This window comes from Vespa crabro, chromosome 6, assembly GCF_910589235.1.
Source record: "Vespa crabro chromosome 6, iyVesCrab1.2, whole genome shotgun sequence".
NCBI lineage: Eukaryota > Metazoa > Arthropoda > Insecta > Hymenoptera > Vespidae > Vespa > Vespa crabro.
This window is the reverse complement of record NC_060960.1, coordinates 2516839-2542070: the sequence shown is the minus strand read 5'-3', so window position 1 is coordinate 2542070 and position 25232 is coordinate 2516839. Positions and strand designations below refer to the sequence as shown.

Sequence of the window (25232 nt, the reverse complement as noted above, 5' to 3'; positions counted from 1 at the left end):
GAGATTTAAAAATGAATTCTATAAATATACTACAGTTTTTTTTTTTTTTTCAAAGAAGCAATTAATTTTGTAATTAGTAAAAAGCGAGAACGTTCATTTGCGATCTCTGAGAAATATTTCAAAACAGGATCTCCCGTTTTTTTTTTTTTTTTTTTTTTTTAATATTATGATACATATGAAACAAACAAAAAATGAAGAAAAAAATAACAATATTCATTGCATGTATGTAAGTTATTATTGAGAGCATACGAAGATTATATAATATATACATATATACATAATTAATGGTTATTATAAGGAATTATAAATATAGAAATACTAACATATAACTTAAAAATAATTGTATAGATAGTAATCATGATTCAAGTGCTGAATATAGATTATACGAGACAGACTCTGTACTTCCGTTTTGATTTATCGTAATTTTATTTATGATATTTTATATAGTACAGTCATATTTTCTAGAGAAATGAATGAATCTAATCTGAGATTATTCAATTAGATTGATCTGAAAAGATATAATAATATAAATTAATAGGATTTTAATAACAACAACAAAATAAAAATAGAAACGTATTGCACATGTATGTGTGTTTGTGTAAATACTTACGAGGATTTCTAAAATCGAAAACTGGATATCTTGGGGCAAATGGTTGATCTGCACCATAAACGGAATTCGTATCATCATTGTCCTTGATATTATCGGCTTTTTGCATACATTTTTCATAAGAAGGAGGTGCTAAGAAAAAAAGAAAGCAAAACAAGATAAATTGTTTACTTTCCAAAATTTTGAAAATTTATTTCAAAAACTGTAGATAATTTCGACTCACGAATGTTCGTTCCTATTGATAGATTTGTTAATTGGAATTCGTTCAAATTAGATTGAGTAATTTCTGATAAATCGGTTACACTACTTGGTGGTTCAGTAATTGGTATAGGCATAGGCTTTATGGCAATAGACATCGGTGGTTCATAATCAATTGTTGGTGCTGTTGGCTGTGTATCGTCTACTTGAGTCCATGGTGTATATGGTGAAGAAAATAGAGGTATTGTTCCAATTAATATTGGATATTTTTTATCGATCTTTGTATGCCTGTATTAAATAAAATAAGATAATCTATTGTTTAGAAAAACTTGTAAGGTTTTATTTAATACGTAGTGAGTTCATGTGATCCGTCGGTGATCATTCAGTCTATTATTTTTATATTGTTGATTTGTTTTTCTATTTTATCGTTTTATTTTTCTATTTTAGCGATGGGCAAATTGTTGTTAAACGATGCAAACAGGAAGAAAAAATAAAAAAGAAATTGTTGTAGACTCACATGCCGTTGACATGAACTTTAACACGTAGACAATATTTCAATTCAATGATACCACAATGTTCTAAATTAGACGGTGGCAAAGGTGGAACATAAAGTTTCAAATTAGTTTGATGATGCTTTCCAATTGGTCCATCTTCGTGATTCTTTTGTACCAAGATTTCGGCTTTTTCTGTGAAGCTTTGTGCGTGAAAGATAATTTCCTGGAAATCTAGTTGATCACTATACGGATGGAAATGTAGACTTATATATAACTATATTAAAAATTATTGAAAAATAATTACTTCTTCGAGTTTCGTAGAAATTTTCGTTACGTTAATGTTCGACGATTTAACGTCTGATATCACTTCGGTCATTATAAATTGTCCTGGAACGTATCCTAAACTTGGAATCTTTATTTGAACGTTTATCGAGCCTTTATCGAAGCAACAAAAGGAAAAATCTTTCATTGTCTCTTCATCTATTCCAACCTGAAACAGAAATGAGATTTTATATTCCATTTATTGTATATTTTTTCTCTTTTTTTTCTTTTTTCTCTTTTTTCTTAAAAAAAAAAAAAAAAAAAAAAAAAAAAGATAATTTACACATTGATGCGAAACGGGATTTAAATCAAATGGAGTAACAACGGTGAATGCAGATTTTGTCCACCAATTTAATCTCCATGGTATATCGACGATTGCTTTTGCCGTATAACGAATATATCCAATCTCGTGTTCAAAACTGCACGGTATATTTTGCGGCAATTGAAATGAAAAATAATATTCGCTCTGTCCTTCCGGAAGTTCAGTTCTAACAGTCTCTATATTTCAAATGAATTCCCAATAAATTTATATCTTATTTGTTTCGTTTGAAAATTTTATATATTTATTAAGATTAACTTATATAATATTTACCGGTCGATCTATTTAGCAGCGATTGTTCTATACTGAAATACTTTTCACTGGCAGTGTGATCACCACTCAATGTGGAATCATTTTCACTTCCCGTTGACCAATGAACATGAGCTTCTCCTTTGAAATGTACTTTTATATCTGAAATATCGTTTGTTTCGTGAACATATTTATTTTGGGTTCTTAACTAAATAAAATTCTATCGAAAAGAGTTAAAATTCATAATATTAATTTTAATTTATATCATCATTCTTATTGATACAGTAAATTATAACAATAAATGATTAATAATAAATGATGACTATACATTTCCATTTACTTTTAAAATTGCTAGATAGAAAAATATTATTACTCGTATATTCAAGATATATTTCTGAGTCATAAATAATTACTATTTATAATCCTAAATAATTGATCTTTTTCATGTTAATGCTTCTTCTAAATATTTTATCCTAAAACGTTTCGATAAAAAGATGAGTCATTTCCTTTATCACACTAATACTTTCCTTTATCTCCTATGATTTTATTTTACACAGATAAAGAAATTTGATATTATTATCTCTCAATGATTTCTTTGAAAAAAATATAACAAAACGATCGATTAAAGTTTAAAAGATTGATTAAGTAACATTTCAATCTTTCAGGAAATTTCAACGGAAAATGCAAATTCAATGCAATGATTAAATACATACAGGAAATTCATAATGCATTCGTTATTTGTTTAGCGCAATTATTGTTCTATATTGTATAGTAATTTTATAACATTCAATGTCAATAAAATATTTTGAAGTATTCATAGAATGCAGAGTATCATTTAATAGTATGAATTTAGAAATTGATAAATAATATGATCGATAAAATTCATTGTTACTTTTCTATAAGTTGTACTTTCTTATAAAGGAAATTAATTAAAAATTGATGATTGTTAAAAAGTTCGATGACTGTTCTCTCTCTCTCTCTCTCTCTCTCTCTCTTTCTTGCTGTATAAACGCTCATATACACGTTTACATACACGTACATATTCACTCACTCTCTTACAGAATTCAAAATAGAATATTCTTCTTTTTTTTTTTTTTTATATATATATATATATATATTCTCGTTTCTTCATTTTATTCATATATTTGAAAAATAACACATGCGTTCTATTGATCTTGAAAGGTTTTTTTTTACCTTGAACACTTTTTTTCTCGCTCAATACGATGATAACACGACCGGTTATATTTTCACCTGGGAAGTAAGCCGCATTAGATCGATCATATTTGATGACAAACATACTCGGAGACATTTTTATTATCTGTAGGATCGAAGAACGTTGATAAGAAAAAACAAAAAACAAAAAAGTATAAACTTGCAAGTTTTTCGAAATGATTGTCAAGTAAGGCAGAACAAAAATAGATTACTCGAAGCTACCAGAAGACGATTACTTTGGTGACTAATAAAATGTCCGCACGCAAACTCTTTGCTAGGCTATCAGTATCCCCACTTTTATTACTTAAATCGATTTAACCAAATGTCTGTTAAGTGTTTGAATTTCTCATTTTCTGATAAGTTAACGCACGTTTATCACTCATTGTTTTTATAATGGTTTACGTCAACAACATGTAAAAACGTAATTTTTTATCAATTTTAATTAACAAGGTCTTATTTTAAAGATTGAACCTTCAATCGAGGACATGGCTTTATCGAATTTTTCAATAAGCTTTATTTTTCTTTTGGAAAAAGAAAAAAGAAAAAGTAAAAGAAATCGCGTCAATAAATGACGTGCCTCTTCGAGAATAATTTATGCACAAAAATAAAGACTATGTTTAATAAAGTCGATCAAGAATTTCGTTTCCTGCCGTAAATGCTGTTTTCGACATCTTTTGTGAAGTTTCCTGACAAAAAAAAAGGTATATTGGCGACGTTCTTTGAACTTTGCGATCAAAGAGATTAAGTACCAGCGTTACTGATTTTCTACAAACGCATGAGTGGTATATGTATTTTGTATCCGTGAATTGTTGCAGAAAATTCACAAAGCATTGTCTGCAGGTTTGTGTGCTTAAACTGATATTCAAATTTTTTAATCCATTCCAAACGCAAGGAAATGCATTTCGTGATGCATCAGACGGAGAAGCTACGATAACTCATTCAAGGTCATTTTAACGAACTATGAACATTCGGATTTTATCGGTAAAAGTAAGGAAATACTTGTTCAATCATTGATATTGTTAGATATAAAAAAAATTTTATAATTCCCTTTAAATTTTATGCTTTAGAAATGTATTAGAATTTTCACAAGAAAGAAATTTTTTAGCAGAATAGCAAACATCCAAATTTCTAATTCAAGAATCGTAAGTTCGAGGCTGGATAAATTTCTTCACTTTTTTTTTCTTTTTATTTTATTTTATCAACGTAAACGAACATTATCAACTAATTTATTCTTTTTGAATGTATATATTACATATTTTGACAAAAATCAAAATATGAGTTCGTTTTTACGCCTTCTATGAGCTAGTATTGACAAAATTATTTTTTTGTTGTAATTTTCCTATACTTTTTTATATCTATTTTATATTCATATATTATTATTATTGCTGCTACTACTACTACTACTACTGTAATAATAATAACGACAATTGAATCTTAAATAGTAAGCATTGTAACTCTCTTATTTCGTACTCACAGATTAGAATAAAGAATATCTTTTATTACTCAACATTCATCTAAGATATCGATAACGCTTTAGTATACTCTACTAATATTGATAATTAAATAATAATTTACTCTATATAATATTATAATCAAGTCTATATAATTGTTTTAAGAAAATGTTTTTTTTCTTTTTATTTAAATATCACATAGACGTCAATACAACATTAAAAATAAAGTAATTTTAATCTTGAATTTAAATTGGTATTTGTATTTTAATATACGTTTTTATTAAATTTACGGATATAACATAATATTATTTACTTAGGTGGATCTGAAAAGATACGATAATGTGATAATCAGAGTACAAATAAAAAATAATAAAAATTAGAATATATTGCATATGTGTGTATAAACTTACAAGGTAACATAAGATTGAAAACTGGATATCTTGGTGCAAATGGCTGATCTGCGCCATAAACAGAATTGGAATCATCATCGTCCTTGATATTATTAGCTCTTCGCATACATTCTTCATAAGAAGGGGGTGCTACAAAGAAAAGAAAAAATTATTTATTTTAAAAATTATTTATTTTAAAAATTAATTCGAAAATTGAAGAACTTTTTCGACTCACGTATATCCCATCCTATTGGTTGATTTGGTGATTGAGGCTCGTTGAAATTAGGTTGAGGCATTACTGGTAAATTAGTTACTTTTTCTGGTGGTTGAACAAATCCAGGTATTGGTACAGGCATAGGATTTGTAGGATTGGACACTGATGGTTCTTGATCAATTGTTGGTGCTGTTGGCTGAATATCTTGAGCTGTTTGAGTCCATGGAGTCCATGATGAAGAAAATAAAGGTATTGTTCCAATAAATATTGGATATTTTTTATCGATCTTTTTATGCCTGTTGAGTAAAATAAGATAATCGATTGCTAGAAATAATATTTTAAGATATTATTACAACACACTTAGCGTTCACGTGACCTTGTTATTTTTGTATTGTTTGTTTTTGTTTTACTGTGCGACGCGCTACGTGTTAAAAAATTAAAACAAAGGAAAAAAGAAATTGTTTTAGACTCACATGCCACTAACATGAACGTTTACACGTAGACGATATTCCAATTGAATGATACTGCAATAATTTAAATTAGATGGTGGAATAGGTGGAACATAAAGTTTCAGATTTGTTTGATGATTTGTTCCAATTGGTCCATCGTCTTGATTCTTTTGTATCGTGAGTTCTTCTCTCTTTGCTGAGCCGTGCGCAAGAAATGTAATTACCTACAAATCTGATTATATAGCGATAGGATTATGAACGTATATATAAATACATACATATATATATTCAAAATGATCAGAGAATAATTACTTCTTCCAATTTTGTAGAAATTCTTGTTATGTTAACGTTCGACGATTTTATATCTGATATCACTTCGGTCATTATAAATTGTCCTGGAACGTATCCTAAACTTGGTATTTTTATTCGAACATGTATTGAACCTGTATTGATGCAACAACAACAGAAATCTTTCGACATCTCATCGTCGATTCCCATCTTAAAAGGAAGCGTAATTTTATATTTCATTTATATTGTTTCTGTTTTCTTTTCTTCTTCTGTTTACAAAAAAAAAAAGGATAACTTACACATTGGTGCGAAATGGGATTTAAATCAAATGGAGCAACAACGGTGAAAGCAGATTTTGTCCACCAATCAAATCTCCATGGTATATCGACGATTGCTTTTGCCGTATAACGAATATGTCCGACTTTGTGTTCAAAACTGCACGGTATATTTCTCGGCAATTGAAATGAAAAATAATATTCGCTCTGTCCTTCCGGAAGTTCCACTCTGTCATTCTCTTTATTTCAAACGAGAATTTTTAATAAATTTAAATCTTTTTTTTTTCATTTGAACAATTTTATATTCATTAGGATTAATTTATGCTTACCGGGTGATCTTCTTAACAAAGATTGTTCTATACTGAAATATTTTTCAGTGGCAGTATGAACATCAGTCACTGTCACGATTTTCCCATGTATATTTCGTTCTGTTCGCGTTGTCGTCCAATAAACATAAGCTTCTCCTTTGAAATATACTTTTAAATCTGCAAGTCGTACGTTTTTTTTTTCTATATTATTTGTCGATATTTTAATTTAATCTTTTTATTTAAATAAAATTCTTTTCATATAATGATATTTCGTATAATAATAAATTGATGATGATAATTTTAATTATCAATTATTAATATTATTATTATCTCTATCGATAAAATGAATCATAACAATAAATGATAAATAAGAAATGATGTATTATATTATCCGATTTACTTTAAAAATTGCATAGATTATAATGTAACTCATTACCTGAATAAAAATATATTTGTAAATCATTCATAATTATTGTTTCTACTTTGACAGAGGTTTTCATTTTACATGGTAAATGATCTTTGTGATCGTGATAACATTTTAGTATGTTATAACAAGAGAAAGTAGATCATTTTTTTCTGTCACGCTAACGCTTTTATTTATTTTTAATTTCTCTTTATATGGATAATGAACATCGGAAATATTATTTCATAGGGTATTTTTTTTTTTCTTTTATAAAAATGCTACGTTATCGATCGAAGTTCAAAGAATTGATTAGATAGCGTTTCAATCATTCAGGGCGATATGTATCAACGGCATATATATTACATACAAGAAATTAATAACATATTTATTATTTATTTAACACAATTCTTGTATATTGTGTAATAATTTTTATTATTATCATTCTGCGTCGATAAAATTCTTTCATGTGTTCACAAAATACAATGTCATGTAATAGTATAAATTAAGAAATCGATAAAAGTTGACATTATATTTAATGATGTTCTTGGAACAGAAAAATTGTTGGATGTCTTTTTTCCTCGTTGTTTAAATACGTACATACATACATACATACATACATACATACATACATACATACATACATACATACATGCATACATACATACATACATACATACACACACACACACGAGATTGCGCTCACACACACATATTCATTAGTCTTTTACAGATTTTCCAATTTCCCCTTTTTTGATTGATGGACAATCGTTTCCCTATCTCATTCCTATATATTTAAAATTAGACGCACTTTTTGTTAATTTTGAAAGATATTTTTACCTCGAACACTTTTTTTCTCGTTCAATATGATGATAATACAGCCGGTTATATTATCTCCTGGCAAGTAAGTAGCATTAGGTCGATCGAATTTAACAATAAATGTTCTTGGTGACATTGTTACTCTTAATGATTAACAGAAGATTGATTCTGAAAAAAAAATACTCGTAAAGTTCTTCCAATCGATTAAAGTAATCGGTGCGTAGTTGCTGGACGAAGATCGCGATTGCAACTAACAAAATGTCTACACTCAACGATATTATAAGCTTGTTTATCTCACCCCACTCTCGTTATTCATTCATATATCTATCAAGTATATCTTTACTTTCTTTATTTTCTCAAAAAAAAAAAAAAATCAAAAAAATAAAATACAGAGTTAAGAATCTTTTTCATAATAATCAATATTTTATTACATTTTAATATTAGCTTTCTGTGTGACAATATATTCAATTTCTTTCGATAAAATTGTATACTATGAATTTTGACATTTAAATATAATTTCAAATATATCTTCAATAAATAAATTATAACGAATATTCATATTTTTCATGACATTCGATGTATTTTTAAAATTCCTATTATATCCTTTTATCGACATTTATAGATAATTAAATATATTTCATATTGATACTGTTAACGTATGATACTGTATTATACTTATCGTATGATACTCTTTTACCAGATGAGAGATAAGTTAGTTACTAGTGAGGTAATACACGCAGGTAATTTAATGGAACGTTTCATTCAATGCATATAATAAATTAAATATGTGAATACATATATATATATATACATATATTTGAATATATGATGTAAAAGTATGCAGAAAGAGATGAAATGTTTAGAAAATATGATCTTATGAAAGGAATAATAATGTGAATGGTAATGTGAATAGTGATAATTCCACGTTATCGATAGATAAGAGTTATCCTTTAAGAAATTAATACGTATAGAAATTAATACGTAATAAAAATAGAATTTGATCGAGTCATTATTCATATTTATGTTTTCGATCATTTCATTATTATTACTATTATTATTTTTCCTTATTCATTTTTATTTTCACAATATGATTCATTTGAATTGTCAGTAGATAAAAAATATCGTTATCGAATACATATCTATCTATTTCATGTTTGTACTATTTCTGTTTTTTGATATCTCTAGAAATTTATGATAACGGCAGATATACTATTCGATATATTCCTTAGTTACTTCGTAATAAATAGCAACGTTTGTTTATCATTTTATACTCTAGCAACGTTTATCTATTTAACGTTTTATCGAATGGGCCGGGAGGACGAGTTAATGTTTCGAAAATTTCCAAGAAGATGGAAGTAGTATCGCGAGGATAAAAAAAAATATATATATATATTTTTTTTTCTAAATCAAAGAACTATATTACAGAACTTTAAAAAGTTAAATAGGCTCAAGATTTATTAATAAAAAAAAAATAAAAAAAAAAAAAAAAAAATCTTTTTACGCTCAGAATAAGTACCTAATTAAATTGTTCGTTAATTCCACGATATTGATTAACTCATCGAAGATATTTTTGGACGAAGTGTAAAGATAAAAATAGATTAATATGTGCTTTCAAAACTTTTTGAAACTTTGGACCTTTCGAATCTAAAACGTAAACAAAAATAAATAACTCTTTCTTTCTTTCCCTTCTGAGTTTTACCTATTTTACGTAATATTTTTCTTTCATGTCGTTACATTCACGATCGTTTTCGTTTTGGAATTAAATAGTTTTTGCGAAAATTGAACATCAAAAATAGTAGATTCGAATTTGCATTTAGAATTCTATGAAAAGTTTCTACATTTACGTATATAAGTTTATTAAAGGCATTTTAGCAATTTTTATAGTTTCGTAAAAATTGTTAAAAATAAGGAAGATGTAATGAAATTATAACAGAAAGATTTTTCTAAAAAAAATCATCTTTCTTACACATCCTTTCTTTCTTTCTCTCTTTCTTTTTCATCCCTTTCATTTTCTCGCAAAATTTTTTCATCCCGTCCCTCATATCCTCCTAACTTCTTTCTTTCTCTCTCTCTCTCTCTCTCTCTCTCTCTCTCTCTCTCTATCTCTCTCTCTCTCTCTCTCTCTCTATCTCTCTCTCTCATCCTTTCGAATTCTTTTTGCTCATTCACGAATCCTAATTACCATTTATCGATTACATTCTTTACATGATCCATTTACTCGATTCTACGTCCTCTTCTCTTTCAAAGGTATTCCTTTTTACATCCGTGTTCTTCTTTTGATTTCACAGAGAGTTAAGTAACGTATGAGTATTGAGTCCTTCACTCATACATCGACGTAATACATATATTATATGCAAACCATAAAGAAATCCATTTTGATCAGAGTCAACTGTATTTCCCTCGAGATTTTTCGACAACGAAACAGCATAAGTTTCAGGGGCGGAAAATTTTGTAAGAATGAAATTCTTATGGTTTACGTCTTACGTCTTACGTCTTACGTCGATGAGCGTCGTAAAAGCTTTTAAAGAACACGTAAGTAAATAGGTAAGTACTTAACTTTGCATTTTCAAAGTTATGATTACTTCGTACAATTTATCGGTTTATTTTCTTTTGTTATATCTCGATTATGTGGAGCATCGGTTTGAATTATCACAGTACATACATATAATTATAAACTTATTAACATTTTTCTCGTTCAATATTGCAATCAAGAATAACAAAAAATTCAATAGACAATTATTTCTCTTAATATTAACAAAATCTTAGTTAGACATTAGATAGATCTTAAATCTTATCTAAATCATAAAAGTAACTTTCAATCCTTAATGAACGTTATTCTGTGTGGATGGGTGTATGTTCTTTTTTATGATTTCCTTTCTAATTATTGACATTCTTTAAAATTCATTGTAATTAGTATTAAGATTAGTATTTTGAAATAAACCTGTTAGAATTAATCCTGTCTTTTTTTTGTTACGAGTAACTTAAGCGTACGATCTTTATAATTTACTTTTTTCTCTTGCACGGTATAAAAAACATAATTTTTGTTCAATATAATCTTAATAGAAATACTTGATGATAATGATCGAAAAATCGTTTGGAATGATCGACATTTATTTTATTTAATCTACTTACTTATATTGAACAATATATATATATATGAATTTCGCGCGAAAAATAAATCTTGTGCGATAAAAGAGATAAAAAACAGTGGTACGTAAATTCAAAGGTCATTCCGTAGGTTCGAATTATTTGATATGAAATAGATTGTAACAAATCGAATGGAGAAAAAAAGAAAAAAGAAAAAAAACGGAATACAAAAATAAAAAAAAGTTGGTAATTTGGAACGAATTTGAGAAAGGTATACGAGCGGTGAGAACAAGAGAGAGAGTGAGAGAGAGGGAGGGAGGGGGATGAGGGGGAGGTAGAGAGAAAGAGAGATATAGACAGATAGATAGATAGAAAGAGAAAGAGAAAGAGGTAGGGATGCGATGAGGAAGAGAGCGAGGGTGACTTATATACGCGTTCTACCCCCTCAGTAGCGTGCGGGCCATCGACGAGGCAGGTACTCACGCTTTCTCTCGTGTTCTATACATCTCGATTCGATATTTGTAAATATCGAAAGTTCATTTCTCGATACGTTATACATACATATATATATATATATATATATATATATATATATATATATCTCATCTCTCTTCCTCCCTCTTCTTCTTTTTTCCTTGAATTTCTTCATTTCCCTTCTTCTTTCCATCTTTCTTTTTTTCTTTTCTTTTATTTTTTCTCTATTTTTTAACTTTCTATCATTTTTTCTTCGACTCCTTTTTCATTTGTTTCGTTTTTCTCTTCTTTCGTTTCGTTTCGTTTTATTTTTCTTTCTCTTTCTCTTTTTCCAGATACCAACTAAAGAGATCATCCTTCTTCGTTTCCTACGAAGTTATTTCGATTTGACGGGGTTAAACGACGTAGAAATGAATTACCGGTGCAATCTTCTCGACGATCAACAGGTTAACTAGTTGGTTGGTCGTCGTGCAGCATATTCGGTAAGTCTACGATATATGTAATCGATTTTTTTTTATTTCCTTTCATTTTCCTTTTTCATTGTTCTTGCGAAACTTCTTTTGGGAATATTTTATATGGATCGTACATGTACATGTATATGTACGTGGACGTATCTTTTGTTATGTACATGTTAGACTTTATTTGTTAAATAATATCATTGTTTTATATATATATATATATATATATATATATATATATATCATTGTTATACTTTACATATGACCTGTTAGGGAATATTCTGTTTAAAATCTAAAATGTTAAAATAGAATGAATAGAGCGAGACGAGTCTAAATAATAATTTATGATATTAATGTTGTCCAAAAATAAGTAGAAAATATTTTATAACGTATCTAAATGATATAAGCGTATCTAAACAATAAGAAAAAAACAGTTCATACAAAAATATATCTTTTGTAATTTTGTTTTCGTATTATATTTCGTATAATTTTTTATAACGAACAGTTCTTTCATTAGATGGATGAAACTCAATGAATTGAAAGAATTAAACGGAATTTCCAACAAATCCGTGCAACATCTGGACATATGAAAAGAGTAAGTCATTTATAAAGATAGTCACTGATAAAACGTTTGTATGACTTGCTTCGATTCAAAATTTGTCTGAATGTATTGATTCAGATCATTTTAAACATCTTTTATGAAAGTAAACAAATAATATTTGTTGAAATTCAAATCTGTTATAACACGAAAACAAAGTCAAATAGGACATATATTTATACGAACTTTCTTGTTTTCTTTTTATTGTTTAAACAAATCAAAATCAAACGTTAAAACATTTCCCATTTGTTTTGGGATATTCGAATATAATATATAGTAAAATTTAATTGTAATAAGTGTCAAAGAACTCAATCATATTTCATTGGCAGTGATCTCGTATATGCCTTCCAATGAAAGATTTTTCATTCGTTTGTTTACGCCGATCTTGTTTACCTCGAATTTATATTATTGAAAGCGTGGCATCTAGTTTAGTTTTAGACGAACTATCGTTCAGAGCATATGCTTTGATAATTGACTAAACAACTAGACGATATTTTCTTTTTTTTTCTTTTCTTTTCTTTTTTTTTTCTTATTGTTTACGTTATTTTTTTATTTCGTTACAAGTATCATGTGTAATCGATAAATAATTGATAAATTATAAAGCACGTTGGAGACCGTTATCGTGTAAATTTCGTTAAACTCGTAAAGTTTCTGATATCATCACTGGGTAAATCAATTTCAAAGCATATTTTCCATTGTCCTTCGTATCGCTGTCCCAAAAGAGCTTTCTCTCGTATATTTCACCTTCCATAAGTCTCGAACATTCATTTCAAAAGATCTCCTTTCTCTCTTTCTCACTTTCTCAACGAAGGGTAGGTTTTCTTTCACATTATCATGCAAAGTAATAGAAACTTGCGTAATATATATCTACGCTCTTTCGCATTAGGCTCATCGAAGGAAACAATGATTCGTATTTTCGCATTATCGAGGTCCGTTGTGTTTTCTTTGAAATGTCATTTGCTTGTCTAGAGTATTCGACAATTTTTATAATCACTGGATTGCTCTCTTTTTCAATTACTTTATAAGACAAACACGTTGTACTAAGTAAATTGGATCGTGAGTACATATAGAGAATATTTGATATGACAGTTGAGAAAGACAGAGAAAGAGAATTAGAAACATCATAGTAATCGAAATTCGTATTCGTAGAAATTGAGTTTGTTATTATCGACGACGACGACGACGACAACGACAACGAGGACGACGACTATCAGAACAGGGATCATTAAAAGGAAAAAAGAAAAAATACAATAAAAAAAAGTATCCATGTTAAGGATCAAAGAAGGAGCGTAAATCTAAGGAAGAAATTATTTACGAAAGAAGGTAGAGGAAGAAGTAATAAAAAAACGGAGAATATATTTAGACAAATCGTAGAAAAAATGGCAACGAATAGTCCAGAATCATCGATCCATTCTAAATCCCCAAGGAGTCCACGTCAGCTACCTCAGTTGCCACGTATCCCGATCTCAGGACAAAGAAGTCCTAGTCAGTTGTCGGTTACAAAGACACCGAGTACCCCTCTAGTTTTTGAATTCCCAGCTGAATATTATCCTGAAACACCTAACACTAATTTTGATTTCGATACGTTTGCTCGCTGCACGGATATCGAACAACGTGGCTCCTCACGAAGTCCATCTTATTATTCAATAAATAAAAATCAGAAAAGTCCTAATAGCAGTGATACTACGCTTCAATCGTCTGGTAGAAAATCACCGATATTTAAATTCTGTGATAAAAATTTAATATCATCTTCGAGTAATAATACGATTATATCTGGCAATAGAACGATAAGCTCTTCGAATTTTGTACCGAAAAGTCCGAATACGGTCGACCGTCGAAGAAATTCATCTTTTGGTTTGGGCGGACCTAAAAGTCCAATATCACCGACAATAGTGGCTCCTACATCTTCGTCGTCTCATGGCAGTCCCAAACACACGGATTCTGAAGTGAGATCTTGTAAGGATGGAAGCTTTGGTACTCAAGACGAGAACGTTGATCAAAATTGTTCGGTGAACGAGAAAACCCGTGTGAATAAGATGGGTGGCCACTTGAATCGTAGTCAAGGATGCTTGAACGAGGCTACTCGATGTTGCGAAGGAATTTCTGTTGATACCACCGGAAATAATAGAAAAGAAAAAAACATGGCAAGAAGATCGACTAGTGATCTTACTGAGATCGGTGATGCCGAGACCGAAGTCACTTTATTGTCTAGTCCGAGAAGACGAGGGTCCATGAAGGGTGGACTAGGTAAAGTTATTATTATTTTTATATATTTTTTTCTTAACGTTTCAAAATATCAATCATGCTGATATATATATATATATATAATATATAATATGTAATATATAATATATAATATATATATATATATATTATATTATATTATTTTTTTAACAATCTTTTCGTTTATAACTTGATATATATGTGTATCATGCATATCATATGCAACAAATCATTAGACGTTAGATTATCAATAACGATTAAAAAGACAATTTGTTTAGCTCGATTATCATTGGATTTGTAATAAAATAATTTATATCGTATTAAAACTCTGACTCCTGTATGTAGCGTATATACGATAAATAAAGTTACGTAAAGTCAATCGAATTCGTATTCGTAATTCGTCAATAGAAGGACGATCGACGATTGAAAGGTAAACGGTCTCTTTTTTGATTCTTGTTTAGTTAGGCGCGTGCTCGTGTAATGAAGATAAGCAGAACAACCACTCGTTCCTGCGTCGTAGTTAGGTACACATAAAAGCTCGAAAAGCCAAACTGCTGATAATTGCTTTTCACGGTGGTCTTTACAAGCGAGATTGAATACAGGCGAGATTTCAAAACCAACAATAAAAGGATTTCTTGTTGCCAAATATTATATCATACTTTCTTCATCTTTTGTGTATTATTTATTATTTTTTTGCTTTTCTCTTACTTCTTTCTTTTGACTATATTATTTCTTTTTTTAATTTATAATTAAATCGTTTGAATTATTATTAAATAAAATAATTTTGATAATTACACAATTAATTAAAACATTTATTTTATGTTATTTTTAATACTTTTTTATTTATTTTTCGATCTTTTTTCTCTTTTCTTTTTAAATAGTTCGTTTTGGAAGGATTATATCGTTTTTCATTCAAAAGATACATATCTATATGTAATAGTTTTATGAGAGCTAATTTTTTTCATATTTTCAATTTTTCTAATATTAATACATCTTTTCACGCATGTACTCCAATGCAAGATATCAAAAATACATAGAAGTTAGTTTTTATTCTCAATGACCAGCTTACACATTTAATTCGAAATTCTTCCCATTTTCTGTATCCGAAAAGCCAAGGATTAAGAAAATCCCGTGATTGAAAGCATAAAAGGTTGCCCTCGGGATTAGAACATGTTCCATCTGTTCCCTAAGCTTTTATTATGAAAATTAATTTTTCTAAAAGACCCTTAACTAAACTCCAAGTTTAAACATTAAATTTCTTATAATATTAATCTTGTATAACTTAATTTCTTTAAAAATTTAGAGTTAAAAAAAAAAGATTATATAATTTCAAAATGAATAGCATAAAACTACCAGCAGTATAACTATGTCATACTATAGTAATATTATCTTAGAAAATATGAATCATCTAATATGAAATAAAAATTAATATTGTATCGACAAAAGTGAAACAAGATTTATATACTAAAGATATATGAATATATAATTTCAATTAAATAGTATTATAGGATTATTAAGGAATAAGACACATTTAAATGATTATTTTCTTGTATGTTTTAATTCGAGTAATTGGATAATACGATAATTGAGTTTGGTTAGAGAGAATATATGTACACACGCGCGCGCACGCGTGCACTTACATACATACATATATATATATATATATATATATATATATATATATATATATATATATATAAATATATATACACATATACATATATTACATGGTTGATTTAAGCGCAGTGTTACTAATAATGATGAATATTTGCGGTTATTCTATATATCAACGGATAAGTATTATTTACCTATGCATACGAGAATATAATGTATAGTAGGAAGAGGGAAACACAGAAACGTGGTTACACACCGCGATACTGGTTATCGTTGCTTTGGCAATCCCTTTGATCATTGGCATTTTGATGAAATTCTCCGATGTTGCAGCTTACTTGGCGTCACGCCGTGGCTCTCGCGATAGTCAATGTTCGAACATATCGAATATTAGTAACGAGAATGTTGGTCCATTGAATTTCAATGCTCATCCACGTGTCCGGCAACGAAGGACTTCTAATTTCCTCGAATTACCAGGTATGTATTATCTAATTTAATCTAATACATTTTTCTTTATTTCTCCGTTCAAGTTTTCTTTATCAATTTTAATGTTTAACATATTTTAATGTTTAACATATGTTTAACACATAATGTTTAACGAAATGTCTTAATCACGTCCATTATTGGAATATAAAATAATATATATATATATATATATATATATATATATATATATATTTTTTTTTTCTTTCTGAACGTGAAAATGTGTTTTGATTTCTATAAACAAAATTATGAACGTATTAATGTTAAAATGTCGTGTCTAATGTATTAAAGCGAAACAAGATAATTGAGTGTAATAACATGTATATATACATTTGAATGTGAAAATGATTGTTGTGATTATTTTATTATTTCTTCGTTAATTTTTCTTTTCTCTTCATTTTCATTCGATCATTATAATGACTCCGTTATACCTTTGAAAACTAAAATTATTCGTAAAGAAAGTTCTTGAAGATTAGAATTTTTTATTTAATATAAATAATTTTTGGATAAATATTTGTATTATCTTTTTCGAGACAATGTCTTCTTTGTTAATTTCAAAAATCTAAATATTTGAACATGCATTGATAAATAGAATAAAATACCATAACGTCGATAGAGAATAGAGATGATTAATAAAAGTGGTAATTAGTGCGAGATCATCCGAACATAGATAAAAGTTTATCGACATTTTACATCGAGATGTACGGATGTACATCGTGAATAAATTACCTCGAATATAATACTATATTATTTATCGAAAATTTTTATTTTGAAATATATCGATCGTCTATTCGTAGAAAATAGGAGTTACTGAGGGAAAAAAAAATAAAAAAAAAGATAACACGGAACATTAACGGTAATGGAGAGTATAAAGAAAAGATCGAAGCTATATCGTGGATAGAATCGAGAACGATAAAAACTTAAGCGTTATTGCTTCTCCGTAACGCTCGAAACGCTGAACATGTTCAGCAACTAGAATACTGAGTTGTTTGCATAGAACAAGAATGAGATATGAGCTTTCTGAGCTATCAAGGGTATTGTGGGAAAACCTACAAGGGTTATCATGGGAAAACGTATAAAGCTCTTTCTTCTTTCTAAATATATCAGTTATATATTTTGTTAAATGTTCTCATTTTTAATTCAAAATCAGCGATAGTACATAATATTCCATATTTAAACGAATAATTAATTAATCATCGAGATATAATTTTTTTTATTTATATTTTCAATTTTGATCTAATCTGTTATATTTTTATTAATATATATATATATATATATATATATATGTAGATAATTATTTTTAAATTAAATAACGCTAATTTATTATAAATTATATTTTATTAGTGAGATTACAATTATATTTGCAAATTTTTAATTTGTTTAACTCGAATTGATCGAGACGTAATTGTATTGTCAACTTATAATGAAAAACAAAATGGACTTAGATCGACGTTTCTTAACGGACGGACGAGAAGCAAATTGTGTAATCCTTCATAGCCACTGTTCGCAAAGGCAACGTGCTTCACATAATATTCTATGTCCTTTGTAAGACGTTGTACTCTCCTTGGAAAAGAAAGAATGAAAGAAGCTCGTAAGACATCTTCTTACTTATTTCTTTAAAACATATAAAGTAAAAGAAAATTTTATAGAATCTTTAATATATTGAAATATCGAATATCTTATGGATTTCTATGTGAATTGAAAGTTGAGTGATTTTCTTATTTATGAATGTGTAGTATAATGAATAATATTTTAATTTTATACATATCTTTGTTATCTAATAATAGTAGAACGTTCGATAATGAATTAGTGCAAAACAACAAAAGGAAATACATATAAGGTGAATCATTTAATGTTTTTTGAATAAATTCTAAATGAAAAATTATTTTTACTTTCTTCCGAAACGTTTAGAAAATTTAAAGATCAAATTTCACTTTCTTATATAGGATATTGTAATTTTACGTCAAAATTTTGCCTTAATTTTGCGATAATATTTAAATTAAAAAGTAAAAATTTATTTATTTTTATTAATGTTAAAACTAATACGTAATGACATATTTTATTTAATTTCTTAAAAATTTACTTTGGTTAATTTTGAAATTCAAAATTGAATACTATCAAAGATTTCAATAAGACAACGTAGTTTACTTAGCAGTATTTATCAACGCAAGTAATCCTACTTTATTGCTATAGTCTATCCCTTATTTACGACTGCTAAGATAGTAGTAGTATTTCCTTCATTGATAACACCTTTCTCTAATATCTTTGATACCGAATGATAAAAAATCGCAATAAAGTAGGATTACTTGCCAAAATATAATGACAGTATTATAACGGAAAATTTTCGAGAAAAAAAACAAAAAATAAGTAAAATATTTCATTAATAATTAATTTTAAAAGCGATAAATAGTCACTTTAGATTTTGTGCTGATTTAATATTTTCTTAATTTATCAGTTATTTACTTATTAGAATAATTACCTATTTATCTATAAAAACAAAACAAAAATTGATACGCTGTACAATATCACTTTTGAATTTTTATATGCATCAATTTTTTATTAAACGCATAATTTAAAAGTTATTCGAACTATTTACATTACATGACTCATTGTATACATGTATTTTCACTAAACTGAAGCTGGATCGATTTTGGCATTTTATGTCTCTCTCTCTTTCTCTCTCTCTCTCTCTCCCTTTCTTTTTTTTCCGTCCAGGAATGTCGAGAATACTAACAAAAGATCTTAAAAAGTTTAAGGTAGATGGTTATCATTTTTAAGGCATTTTCCTCTTTTGTTATCTCCTTTTAGAATATTCTTCTTCTTGTCTTCTTTAAAATAAAGAAGCATGCAACAAAGATAGATCATTCTAATTAGGAGGTAGTTTGATGTAAAATGGCAATATTAAATAACGTTATGTGTCAACGACTTTGTTGTTCTCTTCATTCTTTACTAAACTTAATTTTAAATTTATTTTCAAAAAGATAATGAAATCTAATCCTGAATCCTACATCACTAAATTTATTCATTTATTATGATGTAAGATTTGTCATCAAAATAAAATTTTTCACAGACAAAGAAAAGTGAAGAGAGAAATAGATTGATAGATGAATAAAAAGAGAGAGAGAGAGAGAGAGAGAGAGAGAGAGAGAGAGAGAGAAAGAGAGAAAGATAGAGAACATAAGATAATAAAAACTTTGACCTCCATTACGAACAAAAGCAGTAATCATTCAAAATCGTTCGTATTACGCTCATTGTTAAGAAAGAAAATAGAAAAGAATATAAAAATGATTACAGTAATTCACGTGTACCTACATATGTATCTACATAAATAGAATTTATTCAAATCATTTTGCGATAAGATTTAATAAGCTATTATCAATAAATAATTAATTGTTTCATCTTTTTAAATTAAAATAATTATAAATAAAATTTAAAATTTTAGAGAAACAAAGTTTTTATAACCAAAGAAATCTTTTTTATATTTGACGTACGAACAAATTAGTAAAAAAAAAAAAAAAAAAAAAAAAAAGAAAAATAGAAGAAAAATTCAATAAGAACGGTCATTTGTATTAATTTATTTGTTTATTTAATCGAAAATGTCGAAAATCATTACGAAAATTTTATTTTGAGATTTTTCATTTAATTTGAAAATGAATTCATTATATTACATATACTTTTGTATTAATATATTATATTTATATATATATAAGATCCAGAGGATCAGAAGTTAACGTACTCATAGGATAGAAATTGACGAGAATATACAATAGAATTTCCTTTGATATTAGGTATATACATGAGAGTTCCACCGCAGTGGTGTACTTGAGATAAGTGCATTCGATCGTATGATAGTTTTCACACACGGTTACACGACAACCTCGATAGATATGCTTTGAATTTGCAAAGCTGGATTATAAGAAACCGCAGACAAAAAAGTGTCATTGATCTCTAACACGTATCAAATAGATAGAATGAATTTTTATTGAATTACGACTTTTTTGCTTGATGAAAATACTATGATCTCATAAACAATATTTTAATCGAATTTATCTATAACAAATGATGGATTTGTTTTTATTGTTCTTTTTTTCTTTTTTGCAGTTCGATAAATTTTTTTGATGTTTATCTTTTTTGTTTTTCTTTTTTTACTCTTTTCTTTTTTTTTGTAGAATTAATCCATGAAAAAGAAAAAATAAAAATAAAAAGATATATCAGACAGATATACTGATTTTAATTCAAGTTTTACTTCGTTTCTTGTCAAAGGAAAGATAACAGTTGCTGCAGTCAACAAATTGAAAGGGAAGCGCCTCCACTTACAAAAGTTTATCATTGAATTCAAAACGGGTTCGTTCATAGCAAAGAGAGAATAATTTAATTTAAGTTTATGTCTAGAGTTAAGAAATAACCTTCCACGTGGAGTGTTCGGCTTAATATTCGACCTTTGAAAAACTTTTCAAGAATATTGTGCATTTAATGAAGGATTTGAATTTATATAATGACTTATATGTTGTTAATAGATATAACGTATTTTATTCATCTCAAAAGAGTATTTTATTAATAAATCGTTTATACAAATTTTTAAACGAATCGACAAAAATAAATTACAATCAAACAATTAGTTCATTTAATTAATTATATTGATATCGTATAAATTCAATGTAAAATTAAATGAATACTTACAATTTATAAATATTATCATATTATTAAATGTTATATATTTATAAATCTTTATACGAAAATATACAGATATCATGTATTATGATATCTGTATTATGATATATATATATATATATAACGTTGTAATAATATAACTTACCAGTCAAAGTTAGTATACTTGGATAGGAGCAAAGGGATGATACCTTTTACTTTTATGGCCAAGTTCTTCAATCGAATTTTGAGTGAGAAACTCAGTGCAACCACGTCTTCTCTTTCCAATAAGGCATCGTCGTATCATAAGATGAACTTGTCGAGTGGCCCATGGACTCTAACTACATTAATGTGTTCACATAGTACTACCTTATATGAACAAGCTATTGCATCTTGTACCGTTAGCTCATCGATATGCTTTGCAAGTCGTTCTGGAAAAGCAATTACTAAGAGAAATAGACTCCCTTCACTTCCTTTTACTTTCAATACACTGAACTTACTAATTATCTACAGAGTTGTTCAAATTTCATAATCGTTTATATTATCTTTCTATATTGTTATCTTGCGAAAATACGTAAATTCGATTTACAAAGAATTAATTAAATTTTCGTTAACCTGATACATTGGATTTTTGAATTAATATTAATATTTCGAATTATTAAAATTATGGTATATATATATATATATATATATATATATATATATATATATATATATATAGGAAATATATATATATAAAATATATATATATATATAGGATATATTTTGAAACTCTACCTGGAAAATACGGACTGACAAACTAGAATCACACACTTTTGGTTAGCACGAACTTTATTAACAAGATACTATAGTTAGGATGTAACAACTTAGAAACTATAACTCTTTTCTAGAACTCTGGCCTATTCAAGACATCTCTTGCTACTCTTTTTTCTCTGTAATATTCTTTTCATTATTCTCGTTGATCCTCTCAGGACAATATTCAATATTCTCTTAGAGCTGTTTACTCGCTCTTTCTCTCTCTCTCTCTCTCTCTCTCTTAAAATAACTTTTGCTTTTCTTTCCATAAACAACTGTTACTCCCAAAAGACAAATCACGTTCTCCTTGACTACCTATCAGCTTACTTTACATACACACACACACATCACACGACTAATTAGCTCTGGAACCTTCCATTGGTATATCTCATACACACACATACACACACGACTAATTAGGTCTGGAACCTTCCATCAGTATATCTCACACACACAACACATGACTAACTAGCCTTGAAATCTTTCATCCTTTCGTTCAACTGTCGATCGGCATATCTGACATACGCACACACACATGCCTAACTAGCTCTGGAACCTCCATCCCACATATATATAATATGATAAAATATAATATTATATAATATAATAATGTTATATACCATATTTTTATTTTAATTTTAATTTTTTGTTAATTAACCATTACGTTAGTTATTATATTGTAATATTATAATATATTTTTATAATAATTTATAGATTTATTATATAACATAATATTATTTAAAAAAAAAACTTTTCCCTTATTAATTACGATGTAATAAAAAGAAAAATTTTAATTTCTTCAAATTATCGTTCTCATTATCTGACACGTAAACGTTTTTAAAATTGGTTAATACTGATATTGAAAAGTTCTCTTTTTTTTATCGATGGATAATTCGTTTTATATTTAATATTCGTCAAACTTGTTCGATCAATGTTATCTGATGAAAGTTGAAAAGTATGCGCGTTATTAGTAGGAATTTGAGGCTGTTTGTCTCACGTTCCTCAACGTGATTAGAGTTTCGTTTGAACAGATTCGAAAATTCGAATTCCAAATTGAAAAAGCGGAAACGGCTTTTGGAATCCGATTTTTTCTTCTTTTGTGTCAGACAAAAGTTAATTAATTTCGTCTAAAAGCGAATCTCTCGGTATATCGATTTTTTCTTTCGTTTTTAAGGATTAATACGATAAACGCATCGTTTATATATTTTTTTTTCTTGTTTCTCCTACTCCTCCTTCCTCTACTCTTCTTTTTCTTCCTCTTCTTCTACAATAACGTTGGTTCATTTAGGATACCAGAGCAAATATCAAGTTTTAGTTAAAAAGTTTCCGTAACACTTGATGGTTTTCACAATTTACTTTTACATTTTCTTTTTATTTTTCCTTTTTCTTGTTTTTTTGATTTTATTTTTCTTTTTTTTTTTTAATTTCTTATTTTCCTCTTTTCATCCAATCATATTAATCTAATTAAGAATTAATCAACTATAACTAAAGTTTATTTGAACAATGAAACATAAACAGTCATAGAACGTACCATAGTTGCTTGAGACATGATTTTCGGAGCTATAACCTAGCTTCAGCTTCGTGGGAGTACATGAGTGAATCATGCTATTCATAGACGAAACGTTCGTTGTTTAGAGATTATGTAGGCAGAAATCTCTGCAGATTCCTGTAAGATATACATATCGAAACTAATAGATTTTATACCGTGAATAACATCATATTAGCAGTTTGTTAAACTATATTTTGTTTATGTTCTTCGATGATTTATTTGTCTTTCCAACCAGTTAAAACAGACCTGTTATTTACAAATTTACGAAAAAACTGTCGTTAAATAAGATTGACTAAGGTTTTTGCTTTTATTCGCGAAACCATTCTTTTATTTATTCATACTAATATAAATAAAGGTAGAACAATAGAAATGAATTATTTATTTTCCAAATAGAAACGTATATGTCGAGTTGTTATTTTATTCTAGCAGATATGTATAACATATAGGTCCGAGACCTACTATATAAATTTATTATAACTGCGAATTGATTCAATCGAATTCGCCCTTCCTTTTTTTTATTTTTTTACTTCTTTCTTTCTTTCTTTCTTTCTTTCTTTTTTCTTCTTTCTGATATTTCTTCGACAGTCCCGTGAGAACGTATCAATTGAATTTTTTAACGAATTCTATATCTCGATCAACAAAACTTAACAATAATGGTGTTCGAGTGAACTTTTTCTTTTTTCTTCTCTTTTTCTCTCTCCCTCTTTCTCTCTCTCTCTTTCTTTCTTTCTTTCTTTCTTTCTCTTTTTGCTCTGTTTCTTCTGTCTTTGTTCTGGATGTTCGTCGAGAGGATTTCATCTCTAATCGTCTTTTCAACGCCATTCCAGTGCCGGATCATATACGACCTCGAGTGCACAGCTTACCCGAAAAAGCGTACAATCCGAGAGCTGGCGACGATCTCTACAGATTGAGGGCATTCAGTATTACTCACAAAGGTGTCGTCAATCGTGGCGATTCTATAATATCTCGACGTAGCAGGAGCAATACCTCAGTAAATAGTAGCAGGTAAGTTATAGATTTATCTTTTATATATTTTCTTTTTCTTTTTATTTGTTTTTCTTTTATATTTCCATATATTACTTAATAGAATAATATTTTAATAGATAGTTTTAACATATAGATTTCTTATATCGTCGTCGTGATTCTTGGACAAGTTATATTCATATCATAATTAGATAGAATTTTGTGAATTTGATAAATTTGACGAATTCGATTAATTCAATGAATTTGATAAATTCAATGAATTCGATAAATTCTTTTACATAGTTGAGGAATAAATGAACATGTAGATCGATTTTCTATGACTATTCAAAA

General features: G+C 27.9%; 2 protein-coding genes across 6 annotated transcripts in view; one reads left to right on the top strand and one right to left on the bottom strand.

Moving 5' to 3' along the window:
• Nucleotides 1–212: 212 nt before the first annotated feature.
• LOC124425034 (arrestin domain-containing protein 17-like) lies at nt 213–8232 on the bottom strand. Of its 2 annotated transcripts, none has more exons than XM_046964796.1 (14): nt 8015–8232; nt 6796–6951; nt 6491–6705; nt 6216–6401; nt 5928–6127; nt 5476–5750; nt 5262–5390; nt 2213–2350; nt 1904–2118; nt 1604–1789; nt 1323–1522; nt 831–1093; nt 611–739; nt 213–508 (listed from the first exon to the last, which is right to left on the bottom strand). In XM_046964796.1, the coding sequence occupies exons 1-14, from the start codon at nt 8127–8129 to the stop codon at nt 495–497; spliced, it is 2421 nt and encodes an 806-aa protein (XP_046820752.1). In that variant the 5' UTR covers nt 8130–8232; the 3' UTR covers nt 213–494. The 2 variants fall into 2 exon arrangements, with proteins under 2 accessions (XP_046820752.1, XP_046820753.1); XM_046964797.1 differs by having other exon boundaries at nt 1946–2118.
• A 3301-nt stretch (nt 8233–11533) lies between these two features.
• Nucleotides 11534–25232, top strand: part of LOC124424798 — a 41986-nt gene continuing 28287 nt past the window's right edge. For 2 of the 4 annotated variants that reach the window (XM_046964302.1, XM_046964299.1), the window contains exons 1-5: nt 11534–11555; nt 11890–12036; nt 13760–14857; nt 16778–16921; nt 24746–24923. In XM_046964302.1, the coding sequence (XP_046820258.1) occupies nt 13990–14857; nt 16778–16921; nt 24746–24923 (1190 nt within the window). In that variant the 5' untranslated portion in view covers nt 11534–11555; nt 11890–12036; nt 13760–13989. Of the gene's footprint in view, nt 11602–11889; nt 12037–13191; nt 13278–13759; nt 14858–16777; nt 16922–24745; nt 24924–25232 lie in introns of those variants that run through there. The other 2 variants (XM_046964300.1, XM_046964301.1) reach the window with 2 other exon arrangements.